Below are 11,313 nucleotides of genomic sequence, written 5' to 3' on the forward strand. Positions count from 1 at the left end.
ACAGTTTCTGTATCTTCTGAATTTTCAATAATAAACACCAAACATACAATATTTTATAATTTTAAAAAACATATTTAAGTTTTAGAAAGGGTTCTCTCCATGTTATTCTTTGACTATATACTAAAAGTGATTAAATTAATTTGTATAACTTCATTTATTTGAAACTATCAGTGAATGTACCATTGAAAAAAGTCCATTTGGAACTTATTTAGGTAAGCATATTAAACAGTCACAAATCCCATATTCTTTGATGAATTCTAGGCTTACCAGTATATATTCATGTATTTTCTAATATCATGATATTACTGTGTTTAAAGAGTAAGATGGATTTATAAAGGATTTACTCAAAAAGATCAGAAGGAATCTCTTCCACATTAATTTTATCTTCCCCAGCTCAAAGGATAAAATATTTAAGTCTAAAACTTACCTCAAAGGTATGATCTAGTCTGTAGACTGACACTGAATTTACCGCACTGACGATTTCCAATACACCATTGAAATTATTCAAATCTTGAAAAACTTGAAGAATTTCTATAATTCTACTTAGGACTGCCACTCGTTCCTCAAAATTTTCTGCTTCCACAATACATCTAACAGGAAAAAAAAAAAAAAAATCCAAGACTTGGAAAGCAGTTCCTTTGCTTCACATAAAAAAGAAAAATATTTTCAGCCAAAATTTTAGCTTATGCATGACTTAATATTTTAGAAGTACAATATAGATATTAAGAAGCAGGGGAAGGTATAGCTCAGTGGTAGAGTGTGTGTCTAGCATGCCCAAGGTCCTGGGTTCAATCCCCAGTACCTCAATTAAAGATAAATAAGTAAAAACCTAATTACCTCTCTCACCAACAAACTAAAATAAATAATTTAAAATATGAAAAAAAAGTAGTTATAAGAAAAAGTTAAGTAAGAACTTACTTTTCAAACCAGAGGGTGAGATTTGTGGTGTGGCGAATCATTTTTAATAAATTTGGAGAATTTATTTCTTTATCTTCTTTGGTCCATACACTCCCCACAAGTTCAGAAGGCTGGACTTTCCTGTGGAATTAAAAATCAATGCAACTTAACCTACAAAGTATTAGTATCAAAATTATTTAAAGGTCTCCTAAAACTTAATAATAAAAAGACTATTAATCCAAAAAAAATAAATGGACAAACATACAAGCATATAATTTACAAAGGAACAGAACTGAATAGGCATAAACATGAAAAAATACTTTATCTCTTACCCAGGGAAAAGAACATTAAACCACAATAAAATCCCATTTTATACCTATTAGACTAACAAAAGCATAATAATACCAAATGGGTATAAATGTGAAAAAAAAAAGGGAACTCTCCAACACTGATGTGCAAGTAAAAATTGATACAACCACTTTTAAAATAATTTGGCAAAGTATCGTAATACTGAAGACACACAAACTAGATCACCTCTATGCCTAAGTATATATTCTAGATACAGTAAGTTATAAGAAAACATTTATAAGAATGTTCAGTAAAGCACTGTTTGCAAGAGAGAAAAATCCCAAACAACCTAAAGGCTGAACATCAAGAAATTGGATAAATTATGGAATATTCATACAATGAAATACCACACAGCAATAGCAAACCAGAGCTATATTCATCAACTTGAACAAATGCCAGAAACAATTTAAGTAAAACACAAGTTGCAGAATGATATGTAAATATAAACAGCTTTAAAAGTACAAAATAATGCTACATATTGTTTATGAATGTGTGTATGTGTATAAATTATAAAGATATACATATGAATAGTAAATACCAAATACAAGATAGTGGTTATTCTTTGGGAGAAAGAAGAGGGAATAGGAGTGGAAATAATTACACAAAGGGTTTCAATTTTATTTGTAATGCTTTTTTTGTTCATGAACCCTCATTGTGTTATTTTCTACATTTTATGAATACCTGAAATACTTAATAAAAAATGGATGAGGAGATTAAATCACTGTACACAGTAATTCAGAATTACATAATTATAAAAAATTGACCAATGGCATTGCCATCAACGTCCTACAGACATGGCTATTAATAATAATTAAAAAGTTCAGTAGATTTAAGTACAAATGGGTACTTGGAACAGTTTTAGAAAGGTTTTCTTAAATGGTTCTTTTATTTCACCAGAAATTTCGTATACAAACAATCTTAATGTTTTATGTTTGGTACCCTTCTTCCTTAATACACATATCGCTTAACAAAGGTATTTCTATATTCCGAAAGTAGGTCCACAAAGAGCTAAGTGCTTTTATCCCCCTGATGTCCATTCATGTAACACTATGAGGAAAAACTCGATTTAGTACTATTTGCTTTGTTATCTCAAATAATGAGTCCCTTCATTCCTACCTATCACAAATTTCACAGTACAGAAGCAACTTGGGTGTCCATCAATAGATGAATAGATAAAGAATATATACATACACAACAGAATATTACTCAGCCATAAAAAAGAATGAAATTCTGCCATTTGCAACAACATGAATGAACCTCCAGGGTATTATGCTAAGTGAAGTGAAATAAGTCATACAGATAAAGACAAATACTGCACGTAATCACTTACATATGGAATCTAAAAAATAAAACAAACAAATGTATACAGCAAAACAGAAACAGACCCACAGTTATAGAGAACAAACTAGTGGTTACCAGTGGGGAGAGAGAAGGGGGTAGGGACACAGTTGTAGGGGATTAAGAGGTATAAAGTACTACATACAAAATAAATCTACAAAGATCTACAATAATCTACACAGATATATTGTACAGCACAGTGAACATAGCCAGCATTTTATAACTGTGAATAAAATATCTATAAAAATATTGAATTACTTTAATGTACACCAGAAACTAATATTGTATATTAACTATTCTTCGATTAAAACAACTGTTCTTTCTTTTGAAAAAAAATCCCACAATATAAACAAAAACCACCTGAACTCCAAATTATTTAAAATATAACATGACACCCTGAATCAGATGCTGACAACCCCTAATGTGTGAACCCCTAAATTCTGAATGGCACAGCCAGGGCAAACTAGAAATCCAATACTAAAAGTGGTAAAGTTTTATTCTCCATTAGCTTTAAACTTTATATATTCTTGCTTTTCCCTGTGAAGTCTCAGTGGGCGGTGGAGGGGGGGAGAAGCTGCTAATCGGGAAAAATTCTTAAGGGTATTTGTATTTTAAAAGGGACTCCTCAATACAGAAAAGTTTTTGATGGAATGATAGTGGTAGGGGTTTATTTTTTGACCGGGGTTAGGGATTACCTGCAAAGCCTGTACTTTCTCTCTCTCTCTTTTTTTTTTTTTTCCAAGGCCTCTACTTTTCACAGGAGCCTGAGTTGTAAATGAAAGAAGAAAGCTCAAATTAGGAGGGAGGAGAGGACAGAGAGGGGCTAATGCACTGGGAAAGGACAGTGGTTAAAAAGTCACAGAGGAGGAAGTTGATAAAGCAAGCTGAAAGGAGACACGACTGTGGTTAGGAAGGAATGAGATGTGTGAGTTATTAATTTTGGAATAAGTAGATTTGGAGTGATAACAAGATTCAGAATATGACCATGGAGATGTGTGATTTGAGTAGTGAATGACACTGGAATTGATGAAACCATGAAACTAAAAGGTTAGGTTGGGTGATCTGTGTGGATACAGGGTGATGGCAGGAGTTGCTTTATATATAAAGATAAATGATGGATATGGATACAAATAAATAGCCAAGCATGTTTCTAGTGATCCTTATAAACAAAAGAAAATGCTTTGTCATCACACTACTTCAAAAATATATTTCTCTTTAAAGTGAATATTGACTTCTAATAGCTGAAGTATTTGAGGCTCCATAAAAGAAGCTGAAGAAATCTTTATTTCTCTAAGAATTGCTATTCATTTGCCTTGCAAGCCTAACCCAGTCAAGCCCCAAATTAAAATTGTGATTACATAGCATTTGAAAAAAAAAGAAAGCTTACTTTACTCAATATTCTACTTTCTTAGCTGCCCAGAGCCTACTATTCATACTGTCTTACTGAACCAACTCAAACTAAAGAAATCTCATACAATACTAGGAATAGGAGTCGAGTGACTGCCTTCAAAGTGGCTGCTATTCTACTGCATTAGTCTTCTCTTGCCAGCCCTCTTGTGAAGGATTGCTAGTACCTAATTTAGGTCTAAAGAGCAGTAAGACTTCCAGCTGCAGAACAGGCTGCAGTTAAGAACTGTGCTATGAGCTTTCTTCCCAGTGCACAAGAATAGATGAGGTATTTTTAAACACTGATGAAAATTTTTCAAAATGTTCCAAAAATAGACAGGTATTCAAGGTTTTAAAAACAGAGCAGCAAATTAACATTAACTGTCTACCTGTAGAGATCAGATTCCAAAAGTGTCAGTTGACGTGCAATTTCTATTGGATGAAGTGTCATGAGATCAAATGTTTCAAACTGTCCTGGTCTACTGATATGCCATTCAATTGGTGGAGGTGGACTTTCAAATGTAATATTATGGCTTATTCCGTTTGCCTGAGCTTGTTTCTTCCTCTTGATGATCTTAGCAATTGACTCTACCCATTTCTTCATAGCTTTCCCTAGAAAAAGAACACAAACAAAAATGCCTTTTACTTGACAGAGATAACTGCAAATCGTTGTATAATCTTTAAATTTCATCTACTTTCAACAATTATCAACTCATGGCCACTTTTTGTTTCATCTAACCTCCCTCCATACTACCTGTTATTTCCAAGCAAATCTGAGATACCGTATCATTTCACTCATATTTAAGTATGTATCTAAAAGTTAAAGACTTTGGAAAATCACCATAATATCAATATCATATATAAAAATGACAATAACTTCTTACTATCATCAAATACCTACTTAGTATACAAATTTCCCTGACTCATGTATTTTTTTACATTTTTTGTTTTTAATGGGATCTGGACAGAATCTACAAATTGCATTGAGTCAGTATGTCTCAAGTCTCCTTTACTCTACAGTTTCCCCTTTATCTCTCATTTTTGCTTGCAATTTATTTGTTGAAATTAAATCACTTGTGGTGTTTCCCAAATATGAATTTTGCCAATACTGTCCCTGCAGTGTCATTTGCTATGTTTCTCTGTCCCTGTATTTTCTCTAAGTCAGCACATAGAGATTTGATCTGGTCCGGACAAACTTTGGGCATGAATATTTGCAAGAATATTTCCAACAGAAGGAATATAACGTCTCTCTTTTTGTTATGTAAACTGGAGCTGGAAATGGTAATATTCCATTTCTATCATTCTTCACGAATTAGTTGCAATACTCCTATAAAAACTTTCCTTTGTCAACTATTTAGTTACCTTGTAAAGGAAAGGCCTGTAAACAAAATAATTTACTTGCTTTATTCTAATATGTGTGTGTATTTTAGAAGCTTCTTGGATTATATATAATCTAATGTCCTCATTAAGAATATTATTTAAAAATTAACTTAGCTTTATAAATAATTTTAAAGCACACATGGTAAAAATGTGTTCTAAACATTTCAGAATTGAAACAAAGGAATCACATTATTTTAAGTAAAATTCTCCTTAAAGAATAAGTAGGAGATAAAATAAGCTATCCATAATTATGGTACTCTTAATTAGTGCCTTGTACTATCAGAGAAAACATGAATTTTCTTATTTGACAACATACATTTGATGACACATTCATTTGTTTAATGTTCAGTGCCTAGTTCCATTTCATGGGCTGTGTTCTAAAACGTCATGTAGTAAACTCTTACCTTTCAGGTGCCAAAAATATACCAGAAACTTTCCAGGGAAGTAAATATTATTTAAGAAGCTATTAACCATTCAAAACTAAATAATATTAAGGAGGATAAGAAAAGTGATAAAATTACAAAAATATTTAATTAGTTAAAGGAATGGCACCATGAGATAAAATTAAAAGGCTTAAATTTATTAAAGAGGACTTCTGATTTCTTAAAAAAAAAGATTTCCATAAAAACTTGAAAAGGCAAGGTTCTAAGACTTCAGTTGGTTCTAAATGTATGTGAGCTCCTTAAAGTCTATAAAAATTATTCCAAATGTTATTTCTGCTTTGTAAAAATGAAGTCTAGTTTAGCTTCTTAAAAGTCATCCAGATTTAAAAAAGAACTCATGTGCAACAGAAGACTCAATCAAACCTTTAAATAATATACCTCTTACACTTGAAATGAAGGACTCTAGTCTTTCAAGCAACTCCAAATCTCTTTCAAAGTCATAAAAATGGTGTTCAACCCAGTGCCGAAACACATTTAAGATCCTGACAAAATGGAAAGAAACACATTAGAGTGAAACTCAAGCATTTAGTTATACTTCTTTCAATTCTCTAATGCCATGGTGATACATTTCTATACAAGGCCCAATATAACACTCAGTAGTCTCTAATTTGAATTTAATTAATACCTTAAGTGTTTTAATAATATGAATACTGTAGGTCTCCAAATTGTTTATTATTTATAACTTATTCTTTCAAAAAAATTTGTAAACATAAAAATCATGGCTTCTGCACTTACCCATTTATGCTCAAGAAAAGTACTTTTTCTTTATTCATATGTAGAAAATTCATACTCTATACAGTACAAAAGCTACTTTAAAGTTCTCAAATTGTAAGACAATTTTTTAAAAGATCTAAAATTTGATATATTTTCCACAAAAAATGGAAAACCAACTAAGATTTAGTGTATTTGGTTCAAATTCAAGTGCTATCATCAAACTTCTGTGTAATTTACAGGAAAGTCCACATTCTTTTATTTCAAAAGATAAAAATATTTCTGACAGAGAGCTGTTTTGTTTTGCAGTACCTCCAAAGTAGTTACTTATAACCTTAGCAATCTATACAAATATTGATTGAGCAAATAGAGATTTAAGCAATCTACACAAATATAACATTTCATTCTCCACCAAAGAGACTTATAGATAGCATAAATTAATTACATTAGCATTTTTTCCTTCATTATTTCAACAAATGACTATTTCTAGGTTAGAAACTCCTCCTGCCCCACCCCACTGTCAGACAATAGTTTTTCTCCCAGACTAAGAAAATACTTTAAATTCCCAGTGCTATATGTAATAAAACAACCTTAAGTGCCCAGTCAGCTCAGCAACTTAGAGATTATTTCAAGAGATCACAAAATTGTTAGCTTCTAGGCTAATACTAGTTTTCAAATAACTCTGCTTCCATTTTCTCTACTTCCTAGTTTCTACAAAATCAATGTAATTTTAAAATTATTATCATGTAAAAGGAAAAAAATCTCATAACTAGATTTCAGCAAAATCTTCTGTTCATCAAAAGACATTATTAAGAAAAGTAATAGTCAAGTCACAGACTGGGAGAAAATATGTGCATTTATCTGACAAATGACTGGCATCCAATCCTACTCAATATAACACTGTAACACAGTAATAAAAAAGACAGACAACTCAATAAAAAATAGGCAGATTTTAACAGATTCTTGACAAAATAAGTATGGATAGCTAATAAGAGACAATAAAAAGCTCTCAACATCATTAGTCATCAGATAAATACAAATTAAAACCATAAAGAGATACCACTATATCCCATCTATTTGGCTAAGACATAAGATTGACATCACTAAATGTTGGTAAGGATAAGAACAACTGGAACTCTCTCACACATTGTTGGTGAGTGTGTAATATATTATAATTACTTTGGGAAAAGATTTGGCAGTTTCTTATAAAATTAAACATACCTCTACTCTATGACCCTGCCATCCCACTCTGAGTTATTTACCCAAGATACACAAAAAAACACATTCATGAAAGACTTAATAAAGTTCACAGCAGCTTTACTGATAATAATTAAAAACTGAAAAGAACCCAGGTGTCCTTGACTGGGAAAGTGAATAAACAATCTGTGCTATATTCATATAATAGAATACCACCTCAGCAATAAAACAGAACTACTGATATAAGCAACACATGCTCAAGAGCATGCTGAGTGAAAGAAACGAGACACAAAAGAGTATATAATATATGAACCCATTTAGATGAAATTCTAAAACAGGTAAAACTAATCTATGTAGGAAGATGAATGCTGTATTGGGCAATGAGAACGAAAACTGATTAATTAGAATGGGCATGAGGCAACTTTCTGGGGTAATGGTAACATTTTATATCTTGAAAGGAGTTTGGATTATAGAGATGTATTTGTTAAAATTCAATCAAAGTACACTTAAGATGTGTGTTTCACTGTATACACATTTTAGAACGAACAACGAACAAATACCAAACTGTTAAAGATACACAAACTGCAAGTATTTAAAGAACTGTACTTTGAAATACATCCCCCAGATTAGATGGTTAATGGACCAACAGAAGAATGATAAATCAATAGATCTGTAATAAAATAAGAATAGCAAAATGTTAACAGCAGATCTATGTGGTAGATTTATGGGTGTTCACTGTAAAATTCTTTAAACTTTGCTTTCTTAAAAATTTTGTAATACAATGTTGGAAAAAGTTACTATCATTATAAAAATTACTATCATTGCTGTAAGTGCTTAATGCTTAGAGGACAAGTTTAATACCTTGGCTTGGAGTCCAAGGACACTGTCACTCCACCCATTCCATATACAGTTAATTTCATCTACTACTACTTGTAATACAATGACTTCATTCCTCGAGTCAATTTCCGTATCTATTTCCTCTGCACACTATTCTCATTTCTGCCTCCTTGCCTTTGTTCATACTACTTCCCATGACCCTGAATGCCAACAATCACCTTTTTGCCTTCTAAATTCTATGCATCCTTTGAGGACAATTTCAGATTTTTACCTCTTCCAAAATGCTTTCCCTAATTACTCTAACCTAATCTTAGCTATTCCTAAAATTTTACAGGGGTGTATTTTCCTAAGCCACTTGGACACTTACATACATGACTGAGAGCCTAAGATTATATTCTGCCCTTGTATTATAGCAATCTCATAAATGTGTGTTTCATATCAAGGAGCCTAATTTGAGTGTGGGTTAGTACAAGTGCATCATAGCTAGTGAAAAAAAAAAAGGTAGTAACTTCTCTATTGCTCATGGGTAAATACTCTCATGTCCTGATACAAAGAGTGACATATTATAAGTTTTGGCTGAGAGACACTGCTGGGAGCACTATCATTCCTCTAAAACTGCATTTATTTGTGGCAATTATCCTGGAAAATAATTATTATACTTACTGCAAAAATTACAATTTATTGGTCAGCATTAAACAAGGAACCTTAACATTTACAAAGAAAAAATACTTCGATCACATACAATTAATAAGGTATCTCAGGTTTCCCATGGAAAAGGGTAGATCATACTTTGGTTTTCACTACAAATAAGCTAATCAAAGGAGCTTCTAATTTTCAATGCTCAGTGGTAAAACAAACAAACATTGGCTTAAGAAGTCAGATATGGGTTTGAATCCTGTCACTCCCTTTATATGACTTATCTCAAATTAGTTTATCCTGTTAAGTTTCAATTTTCTCTTGTACAAAGTACAAACAGTAATTGCATAGTGAGGAAGAGATAAAAAAGACAAAGCACTTAGGCACACAGAAGAACCTAACAACTGGCAGACGCCATTATCAAATACATTTTTAGAAATTACTGAAATGACTTAGAGTAACAAATGTCTGTATATCTTATGGGAGAAGAATGGGAAAAGAACTAGATATAATATTTCATAAACATTATGAACTGTAAAAAAAATAAGCCCAAGATTACTAGATGATGGTAACGGGACACAAAGGAAAAAGGGGGGAGGGAGGTTGACAGTAGGCAAACTCGTAGGAAATTTTATAATTTTTACTTAATAGGTATCTTGGTCTGTAAGTATAACATATCACATGCTAGAGATATCTGAGGCAAATAACACAGTATATTTTAATATTTAAATTTCTTCAGGGAATTAAGAGTAGCTTCACATAGAAAGAATTTTGGAAGTTTAATGTAACTGCTATGAAACTGACAACAATACTCACGTCTGAATTAAGAGGTAAGAACATCTGTGCTAACTATATACAGAAAATTGAACGGCACATAAAAAAACATATAATATTTGGGCCAAACCTAAGTTGTACTGGTTGGACGTATTCCTTGCGAAACCTTTTAAGGTCTGCACTGATTGGCTGCTCGCCTTTCTCTACTGCCAATTTATCTGCTTCTGTAGGTTCTGGCTCTGGAATTTCAAATCTAACAAAAGCAAAATGAGAGAAATTTGTTGTTGTTTATACAGAAATGAGAAAAATTTCAAATACAGCAGGAAAAATATTTTAACTAAGCAACATTCTTTTCTATCATCTATGTGAAAAGCACAATTACTGACACTGGGATACTGAATCCCTTAAAGTATTACATACTACAAAAAAATTGCCCTTTGACTACACAGTATTAAGGCTTTATATTTTTATTTTACCAAAAAATAGTTTAATAACTAGCACTGACCAACACAGTAAAGGTCAGTGGAAAAGATTAAGAAAAGAATCTATAAAGGTATAACCTCTTCAAAGAACAAAACAGAGAGAGCTTATCTAATAATCTGTCCTTAATATTTATTTTATTAAAATGAAAGTAAATATAAATTTCCTTAAATAAGTGAATATAAATTGAAAGAGAGGACCCAAACTGAATTTTAAATAGTGTTCAAAAAATATAACTAAATGGATAAGATGAAAACATCAAAGTTAAAAAAAAAACAAAACACAAAAACCCTTCCCCAATCATAGGAAATACAGCTAAAATGTAAGTCTAACACATGCTTTCCTTATTTTGGACATGGAAAGGCAACTAAGTAAATCTTAATAGAACATTACACTGACTCAGTCTGGTATACTTAGTTTTATAGAGCAACATAATGATAGAGGATAGAGGTCAAGACAAAGTTCTGGTAGTAAGTTCTAAAATGTAAAATGAAAATTATTTGGAAGTCCCAATACTATATTTTAAACTATAAAGCATTTAAAGTTACCACTAATATGCTCAGTAAAAAAGACAAATTCAACCCAAAACGTAACTTTTATAAATTAATCATAATAAAGGAAATATTCATTTTTTTAGGTCTAAAATGATACAGTGTTTATGCTTTTAATTAGAATACTTATCTTTCAGAAATATAAATGGAAATATTTACAGATGAAATATGTTGTCAAATTTACTTCAAAATTATCCTGGGGTTAGGGTGTTCAAGTTGGTAGGGAAACAGATGAAACATGATAATTATTAGAGCTGGATGACTGATAAATGGGTTTGTTACATTCTTCTACTTATTCTTGTATAGGTTTTGAAATTTTCTACAATAAAGAGTCT

At 31.5% G+C, this 11,313-nt stretch overlaps 1 protein-coding gene across 1 annotated transcript in view; it reads right to left on the minus strand.

Annotated features, from left to right (window-relative positions):
* SOS2 (SOS Ras/Rho guanine nucleotide exchange factor 2) overlaps nucleotides 1-11,313 on the minus strand; it is an 87,643-nt gene that overhangs the window by 18,935 nt on the left and 57,395 nt on the right. Inside the window, exons 12-16 of the mRNA XM_032481979.1 lie at nucleotides 10,078-10,200; nucleotides 6,171-6,274; nucleotides 4,359-4,581; nucleotides 919-1,038; nucleotides 428-590 (exon numbers count right to left, since the gene is read on the minus strand). Of these exons, the coding sequence (XP_032337870.1) occupies nucleotides 428-590; nucleotides 919-1,038; nucleotides 4,359-4,581; nucleotides 6,171-6,274; nucleotides 10,078-10,200 (733 nt within the window). The remainder of the gene's footprint in view (nucleotides 1-427; nucleotides 591-918; nucleotides 1,039-4,358; nucleotides 4,582-6,170; nucleotides 6,275-10,077; nucleotides 10,201-11,313) is intronic.

Source organism: Camelus ferus, chromosome 6 (assembly GCF_009834535.1).
Source record: "Camelus ferus isolate YT-003-E chromosome 6, BCGSAC_Cfer_1.0, whole genome shotgun sequence".
In the NCBI taxonomy this organism is placed as follows: domain Eukaryota; kingdom Metazoa; phylum Chordata; class Mammalia; order Artiodactyla; family Camelidae; genus Camelus; species Camelus ferus.